The sequence below is a fragment of the Chelonoidis abingdonii genome, chromosome 11 (assembly GCF_003597395.2).
Source record: "Chelonoidis abingdonii isolate Lonesome George chromosome 11, CheloAbing_2.0, whole genome shotgun sequence".
In the NCBI taxonomy this organism is placed as follows: domain Eukaryota; kingdom Metazoa; phylum Chordata; order Testudines; family Testudinidae; genus Chelonoidis; species Chelonoidis abingdonii.
The window spans coordinates 3,940,248-3,966,548 of record NC_133779.1 but is presented as its reverse complement, the minus strand read 5'-3'; the positions used below and the strand labels follow the sequence as shown (position 1 = coordinate 3,966,548).

General features: G+C 52.4%; 1 protein-coding gene across 1 annotated transcript in view; it reads right to left on the bottom strand.

The window, feature by feature from the left end:
- Nucleotides 1-7,933: 7,933 nt before the first annotated feature.
- Nucleotides 7,934-26,301, bottom strand: part of TIMM50 (translocase of inner mitochondrial membrane 50) — a 47,709-nt gene continuing 29,341 nt past the window's right edge. The window contains exons 5-11 of the mRNA XM_075070634.1: nt 21,633-21,691; nt 19,425-19,544; nt 16,644-16,748; nt 14,923-15,021; nt 10,456-10,612; nt 9,657-9,763; nt 7,934-8,425 (exon numbers count right to left, since the gene is read on the bottom strand). Coding sequence (XP_074926735.1) covers nt 8,324-8,425; nt 9,657-9,763; nt 10,456-10,612; nt 14,923-15,021; nt 16,644-16,748; nt 19,425-19,544; nt 21,633-21,691 — 749 coding nt within the window. The 3' untranslated portion in view covers nt 7,934-8,323. The remainder of the gene's footprint in view (nt 8,426-9,656; nt 9,764-10,455; nt 10,613-14,922; nt 15,022-16,643; nt 16,749-19,424; nt 19,545-21,632; nt 21,692-26,301) is intronic.

Here is a 26,301-nt window from a genome sequence, read left to right as displayed (position 1 = left end):
ACTAGGAGGGTGGTGAAGCACTGGAATGGGTTCCCTAGGGAGGTGGTGGAATCTCCTTCCTTGGAGGTTTTTAAGGTCAGGCTTGACAAGGCCCTGGCTGGGATGATTAGCTGGGGTTGGTCCTGCTTTGAGCAGGGGGTTGGACTAGATACCTCCTGAGGTCCCTTCCAACCCTGATGTTCTATGATTCTATGATCCCCGGACGCATCCACAGGGGAATCTCGAGGAGAAGCAGTGAGGTTATTTTCCCTCTGTGTTTGGCACTGGGGTGACCGCTGCTGGGATCCCGTGTCTGGTTCTGATGCCCACAATTCCAGGAGGACGCTGATAAATCAGAGAGGGGTCAGAGAAGAGCCACAAGAATGATCAATGGTTTAGAAAACCTGCCGGATAGTGAGAACCCCAAGGAGCTCGATGGCTTTAGCTGAACAAAGAGAAGGTGTGACTTGATCCTAGGCTGTAAGAACCTACGTGGGAAACCAGTCTTTAATAATGGGTTCGCCAATCTATAAACCTCGCTCCTGTTGAAATCGGATCTGCAGTACCCGTATGGATCTGAGCCCATGTTGAGGACTGGCTCACCCGGGTGTGGTCTGGTGCTCAGCACAATTGGGTTAGAGCTGAGGCCCCCAGCTGCTGTCTCAGTGCCCCAAGCGAGCCCTGAGCGTTTGGCAAGGCAGAGCCAGGCGGTGGAGGTGCAGACTGGCGCTCAGAGGCCCTTTTCCAGCAAGACACCGAGCAACAGCTCGTACAGCCCAGGGCCGGGACAGCAGGCCGGGGACGAAGTCAAGTCACAGGTTCAGGAAGCCAGTTCATATATCCGCAGCAAACAGGAAGCAATGAGGCAAGACCTTGGCTGGCCCTGGAAACGGAGAAGAATATAATATAAATCAGTTGGGCCGCGCCTGGCACTAGAGCAAGCTGCCCCAGCTAGCGGCAGGTTAACACTCTGATTCACCAGAGCTCCTGACTCTCAAAGCAACATACAAACATGAAATCAATGAGTCCCGCTACCCGCCCCCTTGGCCAGATGGAGATGGAGGAGAGGAAAGTGGAGAGGTTAAAGCAGGAGGCAGACTAGGGGGTCAGGACTCCTGGGTTCTATTCCCTAGGAGGGGAGTGGGGTCTTGTGATCAGAGCAAAAGGACACTGGACTCTGGCTTCTAGTCTCGCTGATCTATGCCCAGTGACCCTCATTACCACAGTGTATGGGCACTTTATGCTCTTCAGTGTATTTGTCCTTAACCCCCCGCCCTGGAGGTTTGGAAGTGTCACCATCCCCAGCACACAGGTGGGGAACTGAAACCCACAGAGGCTAAGAGACTTGCCCCAGCTCACCCAGGGAGGCTGCAGGAGAGCCCAGAAGTTGAATCCAGGACTCCCATGGCCCATGCTGGCCCCTGGGCTGTCATTATGTCAGTGGCGCTGCCTGGGTAACCCTGGGCCAGGCCCAGCCCTGTGCCTCAGTTTCCCCTCTAGTTTGGGGCAGGGACTCTTAAGCGCTCACAGGCTCTCTCACTGTGTCTGTGCAGCACCCAGCCCAACGAGGCCCTGATCTCGCCTGGGGGAAGGGGGAACGACCCCCACTCCCTAGTGCAGAGAGAGCCCCATTGCAGCCAGCTGGGCAAGCGGGGGCTGGGCACCTCTGTTCAGCCTAGGACGGGGGGAACCACCTCATGAGCTCCAGCCACAAGAAGCTGGGAGGCCGGCACTGGAGGGAAGAATGGGAGGTTTCCTGCCTCCCTCCCCCTTCGCAAGCTGCCCTGCCGGCAGATGCTGAACAAAGCAGGAGCCGCGCTGATCAATCCCATTCAGACTACAGCTTGCGCCCCGCTCGCCCCCCCACACACAGCCCGGCCTGGGGACCCGAGCCCTGGAGTGATGCATGGAAGAGGCTGATTCCTATGCCGCAGTTGGCAGGGAAAGGCCTTGTTGTTGCTCAGCAGAATCTCAGCTTTCACTAAATAAAAGCAGCCAGTCTCAGGCTCTTCAGGCTGCAGATGTGACCCAGGTGTAACTGACTGCCTGAGTCTGCAGAGAGCCTGGGACAAATGCTCTGGGAGCGGGGAAGCTGCCTCAAATGTAATGGGCACAGCGATGCTGCCTGAGTTTGCAAAGAGCCTGAGCCAGTTGCTGGGAGGGAAGCTCCACCCCCTTGTGCCAACTCCAGAGGCCCAGGCAAATACTTTGTCAACTCTTTCACTGCTGATAGAAAAGGGAGGAGTTTGTTACAAAGCTCCCCAGTCCCTTGGAGTAAGTACTCGTTTCAGAGAGGGGTGTAGCAACATGTGGGGCAGGGGGCAGTTGGTTCAGTTTCTCCCACGGGTGGTGAATTTCAACTTTCAAATGCACTCAGCACTGCAGAGGTTCGGTACTTCCCCTCCCTACACCTGTCATCAGCCTCCCTGGGTGAGCTGGCGCAAGTCTCTTAGCCTCTGTGGGTTTCAGTTCCCCCCCTGTGTGCTGGGGATGGTGACACTTCCAAACCTCCAGGGCGGGGGGTTAAGGACAAATACACTGAAGAGCGTAAAGTGCCCAGACACTGTGGTAATGAGGGTCACTGCATGGGAGAGCCCTTCTCTGGGCCAAGGAGCGTCCGACTGCCCGTCTCCCCTGCAGCAGGCCAGGACGGGCAGAAACATGCCGGCCTAGCTGGTCCCACTGCTGAAAAGCCAGGGCTCGGTCGGTCTGTCCTTGCGCCTCAGTTGAAGGGGGAAGCTGGCCGTTTGCCACCTCCTTCGCTACTGAGTGGCACCTACAGCGAAGAGAAGCTTGGATGCTGCTACCGCTGCACCTAGAGCCACCCCCAAGCCTCTTAGCTCAGCTGTCACACGCTGCCCAGGTTCTTACCTGACGCCCAACGGCCACAGTTGCGGAGCAGCTGAGCTCTTCCCTTTATTATTATTAGTAGTAGCGGTATTGGTGTGTCAGGTGCTGTACATTTTTAATGCTATTAGGTGTATTATGGTACCATCTAGGCACCCCAGGCAGTCCCTGCCCCAAAGCGCTGACAAGCTAAATATAAGACAGAAAGTGGAGATTAGCTCTGTGCCTCTGCAGACCTCAAAGCATTTTTCAAAAGGATGAAATGTCTCATTTTACCGCTGGGGAAACGAAGGCCTAGAGACGAGGGCGGACTTGGTGAAGGTGACAGTCCTGACCGCTAGTCCCCCAGCCCATGCTACCTCCCTGCAGAGAGCTCCGTCAAACTACTGCTAACAGCACCGAGACGAGAGGTCGGGGACTGGTGGAGGCGAAAGCCTTCTAAGACACGCTGGAAGTAGCGAAAAGGGAGAGACAGAGAGAATCATCAACAAAAAGAAGAAACAAGAAACTCCAAATGAAATTAACAAGCATTTCCTAACAGGCGAGAAATTTGCAACTAAGATACCCCAATGGCCTTAACTCTGCTCCCATAGAGCTTCTGCCCTCCAACCTTCCCTTGCCAAAGTATGGACACTGGAGGATGGGTATGTAAGTACATGGCAAGAGACTCCAGCCTGAGGGTCATTCCCATGAGACCTGGCTGCAGGGAAACCCAGACTGCTGGCAGCATCCAGCCATTGCCACCTTACCTGGCCCCCCACTGCTCCAATGGATGCTCATGGGAGCTGCCGGCTGAAAAGGAAGGCACCCTAACTGAATGAACATGAAGACATAAGAAGGAGCAGTGGGGTGGCCTGGTGCCATGGGCAGCAGGAGACATGGCTTCTATCCCCAGCTCTGAGCGGCTGCAAGTCCTGGTCCCACTCTGTGCCTCAGTTTCCCCTCCCACCTCATCTACTTAGACTAAGCTCTCAGGGATTTTCTCTCATTAGGTGTCCATGCAGGAGAGGTGGCCTGTATCCCAGTGGAGTGTGTGTGAAGCGCCTGGCAGGATAGGGGCTGTGCAGTGCCTGGCGCACTCTGGGGTGAGCCTGGTAGGTGCTATCGGGAGGGCTGCGGGTTGCAGGGGGCAGTGGTAGACTCCATTCTTTTCTGGCCTACCAGGGGTGATTGCATTCGCCTCACTGCTTAGCACTCCTATCTGCACGACGGAGGACACAGCTGTGGGGCACTGGCTGACTTGTGTGAATGCAGCAGCACTTCACCCTCCCGCCCTGCTCATATGGCCGCCTGGCCCGGGGCCCATCCCAGGGCATGAATGGCCAAGGCTGAGATCATGTGAACCTGGGGGCTGGCGATTTTCCCTGACTCTGAGCCCCGGTGCCCGGAACGCGCTTCCTTCCTGCTGGGAGGGATGAGGCGGCTCCTTGCACTAATCATGGGCCCTTTCGGCACTGCAGCCCCATGGGACAGCAGCACCCACATGCCAGGGGCTCCCTGCCTGCTGGAGCTCAGCTGAAGCACCCTGGGTAATCCAGGCCCCCAGACAGCAGCACCTCAATGGCTGGGAAGAGGGTGCTCCAGAGGGAGGGTAACACGGAGCTGGCAGGGCTCAGCTGCCCTGATGAACGTCATTCCCCGGGCTCTACACCCAGCAGCATCCTAAGTCCTGGTGAGAGACAGGAAAGCAAGGAATGGGGGAGCCACTGGGGCAAGCAAGCTACATGGCTCTACCCCAGCAGTGGTGAAGTATGGCCCAGCGGGAGCCCAGGACACCTGGGTTCGATTTGTGGCTTGCCGGCTGACCATGGGCAAGTCACGAACCTGCTCCATGTCTCAGTTTCCCCTCCTCCCCTTTGTCTGGTTGCACTGGCAGCACTTTAGGGACGGCCTCATCTGGGCAGCGCCTGCCACAGAGAGCATTTGGCCTGGCAGCGGGACCCGTTGCACTGGGCAGACTGCAGCTGGCACAAAACGCCCTGAGCTCTGTGGCTCCGCTCGATTTTTAATTAGTCAATTGATAATTTTTTTTTTTTGGCCATGTCCACGACCCCCTTTTCACCCCACATGCACACAAGGGCAGGGTGCGTGTCTTGGTCCGGGCTGCCTAAGCCCTACCATAAATCACTAACATTTACACCAAGTCCCAGCCAGATCTGAGAAGTAGGTTCACTCCTCTGGAACTGCCTCAGAGTGGTAACCACTGAAGCGTGTGGAACTGGTTTCTCCCTCCCCATCCCACATCCGCTCCTGGTGATCTGGGCCCAAGGGGACGCAAGAGCAAAACCTCTGTTTAGAAACAGCTTCTGGCTGCACCGTGAGGCTGCTACGCAATCAGTTTCAAGAGGGGCTTTGGGGGAAAGACAGCAACTCTTACAGCAGCTTCTTAACTTCTCCACAAAGCTCCATAGGTTAACCCTGTCCTCAGTGAGGGGCAGCCAGCTCTCCTCCAGGGCTAGTGGGGCGCTGCGGGGAGTGGGATAGCTCAGTGGGGGGGCGCTCTCCCTCGCCATCACCGCTGACCCCAAAGCCCCAGCATGAGGCTAGGGGCATTGGGCTGCAGGAAGCAATGTGAGAGGCTCAGTCAGAAGCGCTCTCCCCTTGCCCTCAGAGCTCACCGCAATACACCAGCACAGGGCTGGGGGGCGCAGGGGAGATCTCGGCAGAAAGGCTCGCCTTGGTGAAGGTCCAAAACATCTGCTCCCGTTAAGGAGGGAGAAACCTCATAGTCCATCTCTCAAGCGTCCAAGGAAGCCTCCACCAAAACCAGAGTTAACCCTCTGGCTACTCCTAAATCCCATCCTCCTTGCCCCGACACAAGGGAACACAATTGGAAGCGGGATCTCACAAAGGGCCCGAAACGAGTTGGATTGCGGTGGGATCTGGGCACCTCCCTGCCTGCTGGTCATCCCCAGCCCTCCTCCTACCTGGGAGGCAGAGGCTGCTGGGGCTTGTGGGATGGGAAGAGATCAGCTGATTGCAGGAGCCAAAGGGCAGGCTGGAGGAACCAAAACTTTACTCCCTCTACCTCCTACAGATGCATCTGCTTCCTCCTTCCACCCTGGAGAAGGTGGGGGGCGGGGGGAGAGACACCAAACAAACAGCCCAGACTTGTTCAGCGCCCCCCTCCCGGAGGCAGCTTTTCTAAATACAGCCCCTCCGAGCGAACCAGGCGGCATTACAGCCCCGTATCCTGTTTATGTTCCAAACAACTCAGTTGCTTATCTACCCCGCACCCCAACACCTCCCCAGCAGCCCCTGCCAAGGCAGGATGGCTGGTTCCGCCTGCCTTGCTGGAGTCAAGTGTGGGAAAGATGTAGGCTCAGTTCCTGACGGGAAGTGCCGTTTATTTCTTCTTATTCTTTCTACGAAGAATGAGGAAACAACAAAAACAGCAAGGGGAGATCACGGGCTGAATTAACTAACCCTCACTGAGGAAAATGGGACAGCTGAGTCATGGGGGAGGGCAAGGGGGCTGTGTTAATATGGCAGGGGGGGCGAAGGCATGCAGGGAGAGACGCCTCTTCCCAGCTCACCCACTCCCTTGGAAACAAGAGGCGAATGTTACATTCAAACCCTAAATTATGTTAATCCCATTAAACAGGCCGGACAAAGCGGGGAGGCGAGGGAAATTATTCTGACGGGTGAATAAGATATCGAGCGACTTCCCAGCTGCACCGGCAGATTGACTAGGTGGGCTGGTAAATTTCACCCTGGTGCAGTGCCAAGCTCGAACCCTGGTTTGCCGAAAGCCAGTTAAACTTCCAGGCGTACGGGCGCTACCGGCGCAGCCATGCCAGCATGGCCCACGTCGTAATCTGAGTTCTAGCCGGCAGAGCCCGCCTGAACTGGAATCAGCGTGAACCAATCCCACCAGTTTAAGGAAACGCTGTGTCTCCTCATCCCGATCTGTTTACTTTCCTGTTTACATCCAGCTTTGGTCGGGGGATAGAAACTAGGACCTGTTTTCCTGAATCGAACCAGGAACACTCCCCCTTCCAGCCACTTCCACAACTGCAATTTTAACCTGCATCAGGCAACTAATACACAGAGATTCACCACACTTGGAACTGTCCTTCCCCATCTGTTTCCTTTAAATAATACACAAGTCCCCACGCCAAGCGATGGCAGCCTCTGAACACAGGAGGCTGTCAATCGCTTCCGGTCATTTCCTTCCAACTGCAGGAAGGGATAGGAAAAAACCCCAAGGATCTTACTTAAAAATTCAAACACCCTTTTTGGCTCCAAATCTACAGTGGATTTATTGCCGTTAGAAGCCCCTGGCATTTATACTTTACAATGATGCTTAGGAGAAAAACAAGGCTGCTCCAGCCTCACGCAATCATAGACCTTGCTTGAGGGGGTTGGTGGCCAATCTGCCCCAGGCCTTGCCCTCCCCACAGGCACCAAAATGCAGATTGAAGCCAATCTATTTAACAGGGAGCAGGCAAACCCGGCTCTGGAGTGGGAAAGGTCAGTGCAGTTGGGGGAAGGGGCTGAGACCTGGGGAAAGAGGTGGGAGCGTGCTACCTAAACTCCCCCTAGCAAGGCCGGTGGCAGGGTTGGGGGAAGGAACATTTAAAGGAAACGGAAGAGGATCTCACTTGGGTATGTAGATGATCGCTCCAACAGAGGGTAGAAGGCTGCAGTGACTGTCTGTAGTCTGACCCCTGGACAGGCAGGGGTCACGCTTAGCCCTGAAATGGGAGGGGCCAGATGGTCTCGAGCTGGAGGTGCATTTTATAGGTTCACGGCCATTCGCCCCATTCGCCCCTCTTGCTTCTACACTCTCCCAGTGCGTGTGGGGCCAGCCACCCCTGCCCATCCGGTCTGGCAGGGAGCAGATCATCGGGACCACCTGCTTCCCTTGCACTGAGACTGAACAATCTGTGCAACATCTACCTCCTGCCGCCCTTCCAAAAGACGATTTGTGGCCCCAGCTACACCAGTCCTTGGCAAACCCTGATGGGGCTAAGGCGGGTGCCCTCTTGTAGTGAGTGAATGGCTCAATTGCCCCTCCCACACAGGGAAGCAGTGGCTTTAGACACCGCCTCCTACCCCCCTCCACGACTAAGGGAGAAGAGCAAAGCAGGGACGCGCAGTAAGCTGCCTGTAGAAAGATGACCCTTTATTTGAAGCGTGCGTACCACCGGTTCCATTCACGCCAACAGGAGCAGCACAGTCCTCTCTCTTGTCTGAAGGAAACACGATACAGAGGGGGGTGAGATCTAGAAGCTAATTAGGGAGTGACCCTCCCCACCCCCCTTTATTTGTACTGAGATAAGTCCATTTCTCTGCAGACACACAGGCCCCACTAGGCCACCGTAGAGCTGGCGTGGGAATCTCTGCCGGCCGGCTCTCCACCCCGCAGAGCGGGTCTGGAAAGGGCTAAGTCTGAAGGCAGTTCTGCAGGCCTTGTAGATGAGATGCCATTGCTGGAACCCCACCCCCAGACCATGCTGCTCTGACGGTCCACAAGCAGGTCCACAGGAGAGTGTCACTGCTGCTTCGACCGAGGCCATAGCCGGCTTGCCAGGGAGCCCAGGAAAAGCTGCTGCTTCTTGTTCTTGGACAGGTCGGCGAGCCGCTGCTGTTCCTCCTGCACGCACAAGGAAGGACACAAGGCTTGCATTACTGGGGTGTGCTCCCAGCCCCACACGGCCCCAAAAGCACTGAGCTGAGGGCTTCCTTGAGCCTTCCACTATTAGCCACTGAGCCCTGTCTATGCCACAGCTACTGGGCGGTGACTCAGGCGTGATTTCAGCCAGGGAGGTGAAGTGATCGTCCAACTACCCACAAGCAGTTGGTGGTAACAGTGGCAACAGGCTCAAGAGCAGATTGCCACCCTTGTGCTTTCACCCCCAGCCCATCCTTTCGCCCCAGCCTTCAACAGATGACGCACAAACGATAAATCATTGCACTAAAATCCAACGGGAGGTGATGGCTGTTGCCAGTACACATCCAGCCAGGCTGAGATGTGAGGGAGCACACGCTAGTTACACACAGGTGAGCCTGTCACTGATATGCTCAGCATCAGGGTGAGCCTGACAGGTGAAATACAGCTGAGGGGCTTGCGGGAACGCTAGCTTCTTTTCCCAGCAATGCTGCTGGCTGGCCTTGGGCCAGTCACTTCACTACTCCGGGCCTCAGTTTCCCTGTGTGTACAATACTGATCTCCTTTGTAAAGCTCTCCGAGATCTACTGATGAAAAGCTAGGGCTTTATCATGATGATTGTAACAACTACATTGGCTCCCACACAGCTGTCGTTAAAGCGAGACAACCCTTAGCATGAATGCAGTTAACCCCATAGCAAGGTACTTATTTCAGGAGGGCTGATTCCGGTAGGTTTCCAAGCCAATCTAGCCACGGCGATAGGATACCGCCATGCAGAGCAGCCCCTGAAGCCTTCCTAACACTTCCTGGGGAAGGACTTGGCCAGCGCTCCCAGCTGCACCACCCCCCTCACGTCACTGGTTCCTCACCACCGTCGAGACATCTGTCTAGGGTTTCCACAAGCAAGCCGGGGGGATCTTGCCACATTTCAACAGATTAAAAACAAGACACTCTATTCTATTCCACGTGACTAGTGAGTAGGAACCTACCCTGCTCCCAACACCCCCTTCTGACCCTTGCAGAGTAAGACTAAGCTCTGTTCTGTCTGCGCAGCATCGGCACAAAGAGGCCCTGATCTCGTTACTGGAAGACGCTGCTGTAGTACACACATCATCGCATCCTCCAAGGCTCTGAGGACAAACTCCATGCTGCCCCCTGCCTTCTGGGGCCGCAGCCTAAGCCAGGGCGGCAGGAGCCGTGTGATCGGCACCCTTACCTGCTCCAGCTGAGACTGCCTGCGTTTAAACGCTTCCAGTGGGTCGTCCTCCATCGAGTAGTTCTCCAGCACTGTCCTGACATCCTCGACTCCACTCAAGGCAATAGCTGTCGGGCAACGAGAGGTGGGGAAGGAGAAGCTGAGCATGGGCACGCGAACACGTCAGACAGCGCCAGGACGGGAGGCAGGGATTCTGCACTGCGTGCGTATATGCAGCCCTGCTAGGGTCAGAGGCCACGGACTCTCTGTGGCCCTGCCCCTGCCCCAACTCTTCCAAGGCCCTGCCCCCTAGCCAAGCCAGAAGCAGAAGCCAGGCCAGCGACCCAGGGCCCTCCACCTGCGCAGGGAGAACGGGGGGCGCCAAGAGCAGCCCCCAGGCTATGTTCCCAGGCCCCTAGGGCAGGTGGAGGGTCCGCAGCTACCCGGATTCCAGTTTCCAGCCTAGCCAGGGGGCAGGGCCTCACGGGAGGGGCAAAAAGTGGATGGGCCAGGGTCCACTGGTCGCCCATTCTCGTGCCTCTGTCTAGGCCCCTCTCTGAAATGCTGCCTGTTCCCAGGGGAGAGGCCCAGAGAGACACCTGCTCTCTGTGGGAACTTAGGGAGCAGCTGGAGGGGGGCTAACTTCTGGACCTTCCAGATATAAACGCAGTGTTCCTTCGCCCACAGGAACGGGTCAGGCAGTCAGTGAGTGTAACCGTCCCATGGCCTTACGAAGCGATGATCCAGTCCGATTTCATCGCCAAGCACCCCCTCACGCCAGCAGCAGCCCCTGGCAGAGGGACACCCCCTCCTCCCTTACTCTTCAGGAAGGCGGCGAGGTCGAAGAGCGTCCTGTCGTCGGAGCTGCCGTCCCATTTCTTCAGCGCCATGCCGTTGAAGGGCTGCAGGCGGAATGCCTCCTTCTTGCAGTCCACCACCACCACCTTGGCGGGGTCTCTGTTCAGGCAGGAAATATCCTAGATGCGGAGACACGGGACAGAAGCTGAAACCTGCGCTCTCCAGCACCCCAGAATCCGATGCAGCTGGCACCACGGGGCACTGCAGGACAGCCCAGGAGACAGATCTCCCCCTGACCAGCCTAGGCTGGGCTTCCATCCCCTCACCCCAGCCCCTCTCCTAAACAGGAGCATTCAGGGGTTTTGGCCACCAGGTGGGTCCAGACCGACAGGGCAATTCGAAAATCAGCGACTGCTCTAGACTTTCAGTCCTAGAGTTTCCACTGTGGCTGGAAGGCGGCAGGGAAAATGCCGGCAGATGCAGCCCGAGGGGATGGGCATGGCAACCATGGGAAGTGGGGGGCCCAGCTCCCGAGAGCCTTCAGACAAGTCAATCAGACACAGCTCCGGATGCCCTGGGGGGTCCAGCTACAGCGGGGACAGATCAGCGTCAGGTCCAGGACACGTGAGGCTGGGGGATGGGGAAATCCTAGGACTTTTCTCCTCAGGGACGGTAGAGTTTGCATGTTGACCCAAGGGCGTTTCTGGTCATCCTCCTCTTTCTAAGGAGGCTGTTCCTCTGCCTAGACAGACTGTGTCTCATGTCAGGGGCTACACAAGGAGGGCAGCTTGCCACTGGCTCAGCACAGCTTCTGGGGCTCACACTGGGGCAAAACTGTTCAAGAAAGCCACCAATGACTCAATCCATCCTGCTCCGCCCAAGGGATCCAGCCCCATAGCACTGCGGGCAAAGTGCAGTCATTACAGCTTTGGTTTAGAGTCAGGGTTCACTGTTCCAGATCTACGTGGCAAGCCCTAAAAACCAGGGCTGGGAGCGGTGGAAGGATGCCAGTCGGCTCTGCGGGGTGGCTTAGAGCAACGAGAGAGAGAGAGAGAGAGAGAGAGTAAAGGAGATGCTAGTCAGACCCTTCCTCTCCATCCTATAGTGAGAATGACTGAGGGGTTGTGTAAAGGCTGGTGAAGCCGGAACAAAAGAGCAACCTGTGGCACTGGGCGGTGCAGAAGGCCAGGAATCCAATAGCAACCACTAGTTCCCATCTAGCACTTTCCATCCTTAGATCTTAAGGTACTTCACCAAGGAAGCCGGTATCATTAACCCCCATTTTACAGATGGGGAAACAGAGGCAGAGAGGGGAAGTAACTTACCCAGGGGGCCGGTGGCAGAACCAGGGACTGAGCCCAGGCCTCAAGTCCCAATCCACTAGGCTGCACTGCCTCCCCCATACAGTGTCTGGATCATCGCATGACCTTGCTAGTGCTGCTCAGACAGGGTATGGAAGAGATAAACACACTAGAAGGCGGGGGAGGGAAGGGGGGAGAGTCATCATGTGATTGCTGCAGGGGTCTACATTCCCTGCTAGGACTGGTAGTGGGGAGAGATGTATATTGGGGCTGGTAATAGCACAGAAGTGACAACAGGGCAATGGATTTAAAAGCTGAGTTAATAAAAAAAATTCTAGGTTATTATTTTTCGGTAGTACCAGCAGAAACAGGGCAGTACCACAACGCAGCCTCCAGATCTGATTTACACACTTGTTGCCCTGTCCCCTCCTCTCCATGATATTCCAGTCGTAAACAAAAAGAAGTCCCACTGGGGAACGAATCCTGGTTACGGTACCAGCAAGCTCTTTCTAAAGCTGCAACATCTTGGGTGGAACAGCAGGACTGCTCCTTGCAAAGCCACCCCGCCCCCTCCAAAATCCACAAACAATCAAAACACAGAGAGAGCTGCCCTGAGAGAAAAGGACGCCCTGCCCACTCCGGGACAGCAGATGGGAGGTGAGCGGGAGGGAGGGTGTGTCGGGGGGAAGAGAGACAGAAGGTCCATAGCAAAGCAAAACATCCCTGCTCTATTGTGGAGTGCGGACAGCGGCGTTCTCGTTCGAATTACAGAGCACGAGGCAAGGGCTGGGGAAAGAGGGCAGCTTTTCACAGGCACAGCATTGCCTAGATGCAGAGGTGATATGGAACTATTTCACGGACGTCGGGCATCACATGGGGACCCAAGGCTAACACTACTGCGCTCAGAGCGGGAGAAAGCACAGGGCAGCGCTGAATTTTGAGCTGCTTACATCCCAAAAGGGGTGTAAGCTGCCTGGGAGAGTTTTAATGTCCAGTCAGACAGCTGTGTATGTGTGTCTAGAAGTCACAGAGACTTAAGCCTTCTGCTGGATTCAGAGAGCCCGAGTGGCAGACACACAGAAATACAAGGTCAGGGTAGACAAGGCTGTCACGGATCGTCTCCATGTTCGCATTCTGCCACTGTGGCAACGAGGCAGCAGGCAGACGCTGTACGTACCATCACTCACCAGAGGACAGAGAAAGTGCAGGAGGGCCTCTCCTCCCCCCGCCGCACACCAGCAGCTGAGACAAACTGAAATTAACATACAGCATGTTTCTGGATGGCTGACAGCTGAGAGGGGCCCCTTGTTAAACACAACCAATGCATCAAGTCAGTCAAGGGAAAGCTCGAGTTTGGTAATAATCTAGCACAATCAGGCAGGGATCTACATCATATCGAAGCAGCAAAGCTCCAAGCAGCTGCCTTTGTTTTAAAGGTGACCTGCACATGGGAACAAATTGCCTTTTCCCCGATTTTTCTCCTTTGTCCGGCCGCCCCCCTTGCAATTCTGCTAATTTTTAAAGCCGGAAATATTAAGCCTGATCATCCCTTGATTGTGCTAGATGATGGAGACGGGCCGATGACGAGCCTTGTCAATGGAAAGACAGTTCTCTCAAGTGTTTGAGTTTATTGGCCATTGTCTCAAACAAAAAGTTTTAAACATCTGAAACAAAAGTCACTTTCGCCTCTGAATCTGGTGTCATTTCTTCAGCATCGGCAACATCATCAGTTTGCCAATTCTCCATAGGGTCTTGGAGAGCAGACAAAACCAGAGTTTGTCTACATGAGGACATCCAGGAAAATTAATCCCAATTAACTTTTAGGTGGATTAGCTAAATTGCATCAGACCCATTTGTACAGCCCTGGAAATCCACAGATACCCACATTTTATCCATAGATATCTGCATCTGCGGATGCAGTTGTATTACCAATCATCTTTGCAGATCGGTTGCAGATCCACATTTTTGTATCTGCGCAGGGCTCTATCCTCATGGATGCTTTAAATTCAGACATAAAGGGACTTGAATTCATTTGATCTTAATTCATTTCCACATCAAATTAACGTCAACCAATTGAAGGCCACTAACTCGGAGTGAGATTGCTCACATGGGGATGTAATTCAGTTTAACGAAAGGTGTGAATTTGAAGTGGATTCGTTCCTTTGATTAATTTTCCTGATGTTATGGTCCTGCCTACACTTCAGACTACGGGGAGTGTGAACTGCAGAGCGTGCTGAGGTATTGCACTCTAGTTACCCCCAATATGAACTAAAAGGTACCTACTTTGCATTAATGCAGAGGACCGTGTTAGTGCAAACGAGGTACCTTTTAGTTCCCACCAGAAATATCAGCACAATACTTCGGTTTGTTCTACAATTCACATCCCCACAGTCTGCCCTGTGGCCAAGTGTAGATGTACCTAAGAGTCCTCACATCAAGAAACCCCAGTGAACGAACAAAACTAGAAAACAAAGTCCCTAGAGGCCTTCCTTATGTATCTAAGGGCACAAAGCCAGCATGCTCCCCCAGCCATCGGTCACCTTTCAAAGCAAGATTATGGCCACAATGGTCACATTATCTGACAGACACACACTAGAATTTGCATCAGTGAAGTCAGCAGACATGACTCGGAGCCAGACGGGGTTACATTTGCACGAAGCTGGGGTTACTTGATGAAGGAGACTCCATTTCCCTTTCAACCACTTCCCTCAGCAAGCGCCAGGGGTAATGGAACATTTCTCTGCTACTTCTGCCTCCATCATACAGGTTTTTCAGTGTATGCTTCTACAGGGATGAATTGGCTGGTGCAGTAAGTTTACATGCTTTTTAGCTGCTGAGGCTCACAACACAAAACCCACTACATAAGCTGGAAAAGCTCAGCACCGTGAGCCTCTGATGGGGAAAGACTGAAGTTAACTGGCAGAGCCGTGTGACTAGTCCAAGACTGGAACAGCACAGGGAGGCGGCAGGATAGGACTGAGGGGGCATCGGCAGAGCTAGAGGGCGAGGTTACATCAGGATACGTAGGCAATGGTCTGAAAGCAGCATGTTAACCACAAATCGCATGAAGCGTTCAGACCCGGTCAGTTTCCTGCTCACTCCAGCATAGATGTGTTCTGAGATTATTTTGGGTCTCCAGCACTAGGAAGCAGCGAAACTATTCAAGCCAGAACCCCCAGTAAAGATACCTTAACGTGGTGTCCATCCATGTAACGGGTGGCATCTCGGAAAAGCCGATAGGAGATGAATCCATGAGGATCCACACTGTCAATGAGGGGGAATGCCGTCTGCAGGAGAAAGAAGAGGGGTGATTCAAGGCCTGTACCAGACAACGCTCAAGGCTTAAATGAATCCACAGCTCTTCACTCATAGACACATCTCGAAAAACATTAGAGGTCAACAACAGAGCTTCTGAGTAGTAGCATGTAGATACGTGAAGCTAAAGAAAACCAAGCACAGGTTTCAGAAGTCCGGGACAACTTAATGCATACAGCTGGCTGGAAAATGGAAATATCTTCCAGTGAAAAGTGTAATAGTTTTGGGAAAAACTTCATCCAAAATGGGGTCAAAAAGGTGCCATTTTTCCTGGGAAGAGATTTCAGAAAAGTGCATTTTAGAGAACCAAAACAAACAAAATTTCAGCTTTTGGAGGCAGAACATGAAACTCACACAACATAAGGAGTTGGGGAGCCATGATTTTGATTTTCCCAACAGAAAACAATTTTTTTTTCCGGTAAAACAGAAATTTACCCATGGAAAATTTCCATTTTGTGAAAAGGACATTTTCTGTCAGAAAATCAGATAGATGGAAAATTCCTAACCAGCTTTACTAATGGCTCCCAGGCATTTCTTCCAGGATGTATACAAAGCAAACGGATGCACTTTTCAGCTACCCTGATACACCCCCAAATCCATCGTGCAGCTTGATGTCACAGCTGGCCAAGTTTGGCAGTAGTAACACAAGAAACACATGCACTAGGGAGGAGGCTAGAAAAGGCATTGGTCAGGAACGCGGAGAGGAACAAGGAATGGTTAGTTAAAGGTTTGTAACTACTAAGGTCTCCAGCGGAGCCCACAAAAGCTGGCATCTCCCCAGCCCACAACTCACACAAATATTATAGGCAATATTGGATGGGGCGTTTAATCATTCTGGAGACAGAGAGGCAGCCCGTGGCTGTGCACACCCAAGTTCGGGAGGGCCCCGTTGTGGACTTGGGTTCAGACAGGTCTCGTGAAGCTGGTGTGTTTTGCTGGGGCAGCCTGCAGGAATCCACCCCCGAGTGCACCAAAGGGGAAGCAATGCCGGATCACAGCACGGGCCAGCCAGTCCCTTGACATGCTTGGAGGGCAGCACAGCTGGCCAGATGCATGCTGTTCCCTCAGCAGGTTCCAACAAGGGCAGGGTTTTTTGCCTCATGGATGCAAACATCCCCCCTTCTCGCGGACAGTCCCATCAAATTAGCACGGTAATAGCCTCAGTTCAACAGGGGGAATGGAGAAGATGGGGTCCACATATATTCAAATGAACAGTGGCATGGTCCACACTCCGCCATTCACGCCCCAGCTATCTACTGAAGGCAGGTCAAGAGTATGCAGACACTTTGCCTAGCATAGCAAGGGGGACACGTGCTCCTGGGAGTCTGGGTATAAACAATCAACTTCCCTACACTGGGCTAAACCAACCCTTCCCCCAAGTCCTAGGTTTAAGGGCCACAAACCAGGGTGCCAGCCCAACGGCTGGAGTCGCGAACACAGGAAGCCCAGTGCATCCCCATCTGTACGCCGCACAGCCAGGTTTGTCAGAGACGGCTGGAGAGGCACTGAGTCTCTCCCACCCCCTCTTTTAGCCAGGGCATGCCAGCTGCACCTGTTTGAGAAGACAACACCGCTCATGCCCCCCGGCACTCACCATGCCCGTCTCTGACGTGAAGATGACTATTTCATAGTGTGGCGCCAGCTGCTGAAACAGACTGTCAATACCAGGTCTCTTCTTAAAGCGCCAGCCGGTTACTAGCTGAGGACAAAGGGAGGGACAGAAAGAAAAGCCATGAGATGAAAATCAGCTCCTGTCCCTCCCTAGCTAGTTGTCAACAGAGAGGCTGATATCAGAGGCATTACATTGTCCAGCAGGGAGAGCAGCCAAGCGCTCTGGGGCTGCCACGCAGCATGGAGAGAACACAGGGGGAATAAGGCACACGGTAGCCTGGGAAAGAAGCCAGCGGTTCTTCATGGGATGCCCCCTTCCCCCCCCAACTCATGGATTATCATAGGGCCTGCCATATCCCGTATTATTGTAGGGCCTAGAAGCAGGACCCCATTGTGCCAGGCACTGGACAAACACACAACAAAAAGACGATCTCTGTCCCGAAGGGCTGACAATCTGAGACAGACACACAGACCAATGGGGCAGTACAAGGAAACACCACCACGACACCGCTCGGCATAGCAGCCAGTGGCCTCATCGCCACAGCGACCCAACCATAGTCAATTTTTCTGTAGGCCTCATGGGAAAGGAGTGTGAAGGAGGGACCTGCGGGAAGTTAATCGGGCGGATGTGTACAGAGAACTGCTCGCAAGTAGCATGGACAGGAGCACAAAGGTGCATGTTTGAGGTTTTCACAAGTGGGCGGTTGGTGCCAGGGGCTGATCGGAGGCAGGAGTCAACTTCTCAATAGCGAACTATAGAAGACAGGTAGGGGAGAGGCAGTGAAGGGCCTTGAGAATGAACACAAGCAGCTTGTTTGATCCAATGGAGAAAGGGGAGTCAGTGGAAGGATGCAACTCCCCCAAACCCTTCATTCCCCACCTGTTTGGGTGTCTTTGTTGGTTCAAGCACTGGGCAGGCCTGCTCTGTGAACCACAACCCGACAGACTGTGCGTTAAACCAATGCTCAGATCCCAGACGCCCTGCTCCGTGGCTGGTGAGTTAGCAAATCAAACACGTGAGTAGTGTCAGGGTTATTGGAAGTTAGCAGCACTGCTCTGTCCACAAGCTCCCCTCTATGCACGAGCGAGGACTGGCCAGCCTGCTGAAATAGAGCAATCAGCTGTCCTTCAAATCCACAGACAACTCCAGACTTCCCAGCATATCCTGGAACGCTAGCATTTCTCTCCATGTCTACGGCCTCCCTTCCCTTGGTTACTTGCAAATCGCTGTTTTGTGATCAAGTTAAATGCATCCAATTCACACTAGTTAAGCGGTTCGTGATGCAATGCCCGTTACCTTTGGGAGACATTTGGGCCGTCCATGGGCCAAACCAGAGTGGCGTTGCGACCACATGTGCTAGGTCACAATGCCAATCAAATTTGACCTGTTCACCCCTCTGTCTCCACCTTCAGAGAGATGACAGATGGGCTAAATCCAAGTGGCACTAATATGTGCACCAGGCCGCAATACCCGGGGGAGGGTGCTGGGCTCAACCCTGCAAGACATGGGAGATGCTGCTGTCCAGGGTGAGGGCAGTGGAGGTCCCTTTCTCCCCTCAGCTAGGGGGCCGCATTACCAGGAGGGGAGCTCAAATGGAGTTGAGGTGTGGAAAAGTTTGGGAACCAATGTAGTTCAGGACTTCCACAACCAAACTAAGCAGCAGCTCCCAAGAGGTGGATCGAAGACATGTTCTAACCCTGAGATATTCACTGTGATCTAATGACTCCCGAGGGAAAACTGGATTGGGATGAATATGTGGGCGGGGGGGGGGGGGGGGCAGCGTTGGATTCAACAGCTTGATCCACAAGGCGAGTTCTCCATTTGTCAGTGCTCTGTTCCAGCATTAGGCTAGAAGCTAGGGCTGGACTCAGTGGGTCAGACAGCAGGCCTACGTGCTTATAATCACTGTCTGCAGACATTTGATCCTGCCTCAAGATGCTGCAATGTCCTGGAGAGGAACCCAAAGTTTGAAAGATGGAGCAAATGCGATCCCTCCTCGTCTCTGCTGGCACCACCCTCCTCTTTGGCCCAGCGCATCTGCTGAAGCAGCACACCCATTTACACAGTGGAAGGCCTGCATGTGTCCAGCATGCAGCTGGCTCTCCCGCAACCAGATGTCCCCTCCTCTCAGAAGCAGCCTGCTGAGAAGAGGTTTAGTTACTGACAGCTTTTAGGATCATGCAGACAAGGGTCCATCTCTTCCCCACTCCCAGTGGGAAACGCACAGCTTCTGTTTGCTACAGCTGCTAGACCTGCGGGAATGGCCTGGAGTCCAGCTAGCACTCCCGAAATAAAAGCTGAAGTCAGTGAACTATCCACACGGAACAGAGCTTTGCCAGAGCCCAATGATCCTGACTTGTACCCCAACAACTCCAATTCCAGGCTACACACCTAAACACACACACCCACACACACACCCACCCCCTAACCTGCTGCCCATCTGGTCTCTGTGCACAGAATTGTACCCCCATTCCTGACTAGCAGTACCAAAGGCTTTTCCTAGGAAGCTACTCGTGGTCTGACCATTGTGTGAACCTATAGAGTGGCGTATAGGGGAGAAACAGGCGCCATGCTGGGACCATTAATCAAGATTTCATTTACGATCTAGCAGGATCTCAGCTAACGCAGTAACCCACTGCCTCCCCTTGTGTCTGTCGCGAAAGCACTTGAAATAACACAAAGAATTTGAGGGAAGGAGTCCTCCTCCCCCGGAGACACACTCTCCAGAAAGGGGGACAGCAAAGCTGAGAGAGACTGACTTACCGACCACTCGGGATGGAGCAAAACATCTGTAAGCTCGATAACCAGAGTGTAGGGAGGCTGGTAGTATGGTTCTTTCAGGGGGTCTGGAAGCAGCTTTGGGCTGGTGGGTTCTATAATCATCTGCTGGAAAGAGACCCAGGAAGACAGTAAAGGAGTTGCAGGTGCATGAGAAAGGCAGATAAGGAGGAGCTTGGAGCAGCACGGCAGAAGAGCATGGCTATCCGGCACACAGTATTAATATGCATGGGTGAGATACAGAATTCCTGCATCACGATATCGTTCATTTCATCTCTACATCCAGCCCCTTCCACTGGCACTTCCTCCTTCCTCGAAAGCTTTAGTTCCCAAGATGCTATTCTCATGCCCCTGAATACCTGAGCGTCACTGACAGGTGGCAGAGGAAGGGGCAGTTTCAATCCAGATCTGAACATCTGTTGCTCTCTTTCTTCCCTGCTCTCCTCGACCCCCTCCCCACGCTGACCTCGTAACCTATCGGCTTTGGAAAAAATGCCTGCGACTCCCAGTTGTTGTACAAGGCAGTTGTTGTACAAGGCATCTGTTTAATCAGAGGAAACAGGAGAACACCATTAACACCTGGTTACAGCTTGCCTCAAAAACTAACAAGGGAGATTTCAGAGAACGCAGGTCCCCTCCCAATCTGGTACAGTCTTCCCTGTCTGTGTCCCCCTGAAACCAAGGCTTTGTCTATACTGGAAACTGAGCGACAAAACGTCTGTGGTTCAGGGGTGTGAAAAAAAACTCCCCGAATGACAAAAGTTTTGCTGACGAAAAACACTGGTGTGAACAGTGCTTTATTGGCAGGAGCACTCTAAAATGAGGTCTAAAATGGTCCTCTGCTATCCATTCGTGCCTGGCAGCGGCCTCTCCGCCTTCCCTGCGAAGACGGCTCAAGAAGCTGGAAGCGTTAACAAGAACGTGAGTTCCTAATTAGAGCAAAGTTGCTGATGTGAAGAGATTTTTAGCTGCCCAGGTGTAAGGGGCAGGCCATGGTTCAGGTTGGAGAGTTTCTACCCTGGAATAGCTGATGAGATTCACAACACAGACAGCTCGACACCTACACATTCGGGGCAGCATCAACTGTTGTAGGGGGAAGAACACAAAAGCCTGGATGCTGATCTCGGCAAGATGAAGGAGAAAACCTTTTTTTTTTTTTTTTTTTGAAGCTAGACCCATTTACACTGGAAATAAGGTGCATGTTTTTAACTGGGAGGGTAACGAACCACTGGATCAACTTACCAAGGGTCGCAGCTAATTCTCCGTCACTGGAGAATTTTAAAATCAAGATAGGATTTAAAAAAAAAAAAATCTCGCTCAAAAGGAATAATTTGAGGGCAGATCTCTGGCCTGAGCTATGCAGAAGGGCAGGCTAGGATCACAGTGGGCCCTTCCAAATTTTTAATACAAGAACCATCAGCCTAAATGTATTTCATTAATGGCTTAAGGTGTTCCTTAGGGGATGTCTACACAGCAACAGCTGTGCCTGGGTTAGCTCGCCAGAGCTAGCTTGAACCAGCTAGCAGGGGTAAGAGCAGCCAGGAAGACAGGACAGCATAGGTGGTATAAGCCAGGCACAGACCCGGGGTACAAACTCTGCTCGCCAGCCTAGTCTGCTGCTCTGTCTTCACTGTGATTGTTACCCACTGGATTCAAACTACTTCAGGCTTCCCCTGTGATAGGGAAGTATCAGGCCCCTCCCCCTTTTTTACCAGGTGGGAAACTGAGGCACAGGGTGCTGAATGATACGCCCAAGGTCACACTGAAATCCGTGGCAAAGCAGGGAACTGACCCAGATGCCCAAAGACCTAGGCTACTGCCCTATCCTCTGGGCCATCCTTCCTCTCAAGCCAAACTTCAAATGCCAGGGCCAGGTTAACTCCATGACAAAAAGAGAGGCAGTTTTACAAATCGGAGGCAGTGTGAGGTCACTGTGAGCTCTTTGGAGCTGGGACCGTCTTTCATTACATGTTTGAACAGGGCCTATCTGTGTGTTATCAGAAGACAAATGATAAAGAACTGCAATAGACCTACCTGAATATCTGCAGAGGGGCTCGGTTTCCTAATCATAAGAGTAACGTTTGGCTCAAACCTGTGAAATTTACCCTGGAATTTCCACCTGACTGGAGAGCCTAAGATCAGCCCTTTGACGAGCTATTCAAGACCAGCTGGAGGGTTTGTGCAGCAACTCACCTGCCTATAGTCTTTGAAATATTTATACGTCCTTCGGAGCTGCTGAACCACCACTGGATCTGCAAGAGAAGAGGAAGAGTTGAATGCAGCAGCAGCGTCTAGAGTGGGAAAAGTCTTCCCACCACACATCGCAGCTAGAAAGAAAACGAATCCCGGCCTCGCTAGGGATTCTGAAAGGACAATATGCAAACAGGCTGGGTGGGAGGAAGAATGCTTGGGGCATTAGAATTGAGGTTCAGTTTCTAGCTCCCTACAGATTTCCTGGGAGAGCTTGCCCAAGTCACTTAATCAGCGTGCCTCAGTTTCCCATCTGCAAAATAGGGTTACAGCTCCTTTCCCTCACAAACATGCTTTGCTGATTCAGGATGGCAACACATAAAATACCCAGAGAGGCAGGTACAATATAGAATTTATTTCATTAGCCGTGGATCCTTTCAGGGGGACAAACTCTTCCAATTATACTTCCACCAAGGAGACTCTGAACAAGAAAATCAGCCCCAAAACTAGTGATGCTGTAAGAATTTGCTTCAGCAAAGGGTCTGATTGGTTAAGTGCCAACATCCTCATGTAGGATCCTATTCATGTGACCCAGCCTTGCAAGAGTCTACTCAACCTCTTCCCCAGGCCAGCCAGCATGGGAGGCAGCATGTTCTGGACAGGGCTGCAGATTTGGAGTTCATGACACCTGGGTTCTATTCCCAGCACTAACACCAACCTGCTCTCTCTCCAGAGACAAGTCCCTTCTCTCTATACCTCTATTTTCCAGCCCACTTTGTGAGTAGTCTGTACACTCTTCGGGGCAGGGTCTGTCTCTAAGGGTACGCCCACACTACCCGCTGGATCCGCGGGTGGTGATTGATCTATCAGGGATCAATTTATCGCATCTCATCTAGACGTGATAAACTGATCCCCAGACACGCTCTCGTCTACTCCGGAACTCCACCAGGGCGAGAGGCGGAAGCGGAGTCGACGGGGGAGCCACAGCCATCGATCCCGCACTGTGAGGACGGGAGGTAAGTCGACCTAAGATACATCGACTTCAGCTACGCTATTCTCTGTAGCTGACATTGCGTATCTTAGATCGATCCCCCCCAGTGTAGACCACCCCTAAGGGTAGCAGCACGGTTGTACTGCTGCAGCTATGCAGTCTCCCATGTAGCTGCTCTATCCCGCTGGCACAATTAAACCACCCCCAACGAGTGGCGGTTACTACTCCAGGCCTGTGCAGTGCCCAGCACAACAGGGGCCCTAATCACAGTTGGTCTGTGCAGCATCTAGCACGATGGTGCCCCAAGCAGCCATTTGTTTTGAGGCAGAAGATGATGGAAAACTATCACCAAAAAAGGGGTTGCAAGGTAATTTAGTGGGCGGGGGAGGCAGGTGACTGCAAGTAGAACTTGAAACTAGAATGGTAAAATTTTCGTGGCAATTTATGCGTTAAAATATACTGGTTATTTTATGCTTCATTTCTGTTATTTAATGCTTCATTTCTGTTATTTACAAGCATCATTCAGGTCTTCTGTTGCATCAGTGAGAGGTGGGGGCAAGTTACCCCAACTATTTCATTCTTTAACTGGCTAACCGAATTTAGGGGTGAAGGGAGGGGAGGGGGAAGGAAGGCTTATGCACAACAGTATAAGAACATAGTTTTTAGCTGCCAATCAGGGCCAGACTACTCAAGTGTCTAGAGATTTGAGCGGGGGGGGTGCTTGAGGCACTAAAGGGGAGTCTCAGAAAACAAGAAGCAGCATACTTCTAGAAATCAGGCCCCTTCTCTTTAAGGGGTCAAGCTGGATGCTCAAAAAAAAAAAAAAAGACACCCCAAATCACTAGCCACGGTTGAAAATCTCAGCCCATACCTTTAAAAGGGAGGGAGGCTGCCCTAAATGAGACGCCAATGACTGCACTTCTCTTGGGGGCACTGAGGCTGTATCTGGAAAGCAGAAGTCTAGGGAAAACACTCAGTGGTGCAGGAACAAAAATATACAACTGTGTGTCTTCCAATCATCCGCCCTGCTAGCAGATGAAGTGTGGGCTGCTGCTGTTTGGCAATCCAGACTATCTGATGCAGCTCTTGCATAAGCAGAAGCATCCCTCCGCCCCTCCCACCGCACACAAGGAATGGATTTTTCAATTACTGGCCTCCTGTCTCTTCAGATGTTCCCATAAGCAGGGGTCAGGCTGTAGAGAGTGTGTGACTGAGTCCGGAGTCCCCACACTATCGCTGTTAACTATCCCTCTGAGATTACAGCTTTACCATCTTAGCGGCCAGGGTTATTCAAACAGAAACTGTAAGTTAATCAATCAAAGGCAGGCGCATTGAATGGGACATAATTTGCGGGCAATTGTTATGATAATGCGGACCGAGCAGCTGGGGCGGATGACGATGGGGCTGTTGAAAGCGAGATTCAGGTGTCAACTGCAGACCCATACAGGGGAATCTGACCATGGCCAAGGCTGTGTTGGACTTTGACTGTGTGTCAGATGCAACACTTTAAAACACAAACACACAACACACACACACCCTGGAAAAGTTAAACCGGGGGTGGAGGCAGGGGGGAAGATATTGTTTTAAAATCAAGTCTCATTTGCAAACGAGTTTACCGGTTACTGGCCTGGGATCACGTTTTAAACTTGGACTCTGTGTTCAATTGTCCCCTTCCCTCCCATGCAGAATATTACAGACCTGCAACACCAATTAATATTTTTTGAAGCAAATGTCACCCTTTAGAAAATTCTAGCAGCTGGGAGACAGGACACCTGGGTTCTATTTCCAGGTTTGAAACTGACCAGAGCTCAGAAACTGCTCAGTTTCCAAGTCTGAAACTAACACACAACATTCTCCATGCCTTGCTTTCCCCTCTGTAACACAGGGAGGACAATAGCTTTGCAGCCTACAGCTGAAAAGCACTATAGAAGAGCTAAGCATTTGGCATGACCTCAGGAAAACCAAGAACACACAATAGCTTTGGGGAGAGGGGGCTCAGCCCTATAGTGGAAAGTTATCTGACGCACGTCTACAGGGGAGTAGGTTTTAAACACAAGGGAGGTGAAGAAAAGGTCTGCAGTGTCTTGACAGATTATTCTAGGTCACACGATGGCTGGCGCATGGTGGTTAAATAATTATGTTAACCCCAACCCGTTCATCTTTAAACCTAAAAGGAAGAGCTCGAAGAATTAGCCAGAGATTTGGAGAGAGAAAAAGGGGGAGGGGGAGTTTTCTATTATGTCAGACAATGGGCCACTGACTGAAAAATGGCTTTTAATCTGGACGGAGCATATGCCAGGCCTGCTGAACGGAGCAGGTGAAAAGCGCTTCCTATCCCAGCTCACTCGCTCTCAGGGGTCCGCGGGCAGACAAAGCCCAGGCCCTGCCTCCTGTGTGTGTTTCTGTACGTGTTTGATCTGAAAAAGTGTTCCGCTCGCTGGACCTTCTGCCTTTGAAAGTGTTCAGCAAAGTTCCATCTGCCTCTGTTTTCTAGGTTCCTTTAGGGAGGGGGCAAATGTAACATAAAGGGCCTTATTTGCTGAGCGCATCCCCCCCCACCCCCCGCCCAGTTCAACTCAACGGGAGCACAACACCTCTGAAAGTCAGCCTCCCTCTTCCCCACCGCTTTGCTATTTTCCCTTACAAACTGTAGGACGAAGCAGGACCTATGCTTGAAACTTTCTCACTAAGATTCTGCATTATTGGGATCAGAATAAGGGATGTAACCCCCCTTCACGCACACCCCACTCCACAATCTGGCAGATCTTTGCCGTCTGGTAGGACTATGCTCCTAAATGCTGTGAAACGAACAGACAAGGTGGGTGAAGTAGCATCTTTCATTGAAGTGGTTTTCAATCTTTTTTCATTTGAGGACCCCTAAAAAATTTCAAATGGAGGTGCAGACCCCTTTGGAAATCTTAGTCTGCAGAACACAGATTGAAAACCACTGTTTGATTGGACCAACTTCTGCTGAGGAAAGACAAGCTTTTGAGTTTACAGAGTTCTCTCTTTCACCAACAGAAGTTGGTTTAATAAAAGGTACTACCTTGCCCACCTTGTCTCGCTAATATCCTAGGAGCGACACGCTGCAAACATCAAATGAACAGTCAGCCTGTATGATTGAGAGGTGTGCTCCGACAGAAACCACCAAAATAAGTCTACCCAATGGCATTATGTTGATGCAGGCATTCAGAATATTCAATGCACTGTAGGAAGAAAATCCAGAAACACGTGGGCTTTATCAGGGAGATATGGAAAGCTTTGCCTAGTAGGATGCATGGGCGGTAGAGAGCTGGGGCCTAGGTGAATTTGGGGGGTCAGAGCCTGGGGGAGGGGAAGTCTATGGCTCCTTCAGCACGCCGATCCACAGAACAGATGAGTGAGCAGCTGTAGAATGATCTTAAGCAAGCGAAGGCATGCTGCACGGGACAAAGGTATGAGAGACCGCGCTGCAACAGAATGTCGTCACAACCTGACCTTTCCCCACCGCTCCGACCCCCTTGGGGCTCTCTCTCCTGAAATCTGTCGCTGCTTTTTGCTCATCAAGTGGAACAGGCGAAGAAGGGAGGCATCTGGAAAGCCTATGGCTCCCAGCCCTTGGGGACAGACATACTACAGTGCCACATTCCCCCCTCCCCTTCATTCAATGTCACAGCAGTTTCCCACTCTGTTCCCCTCACA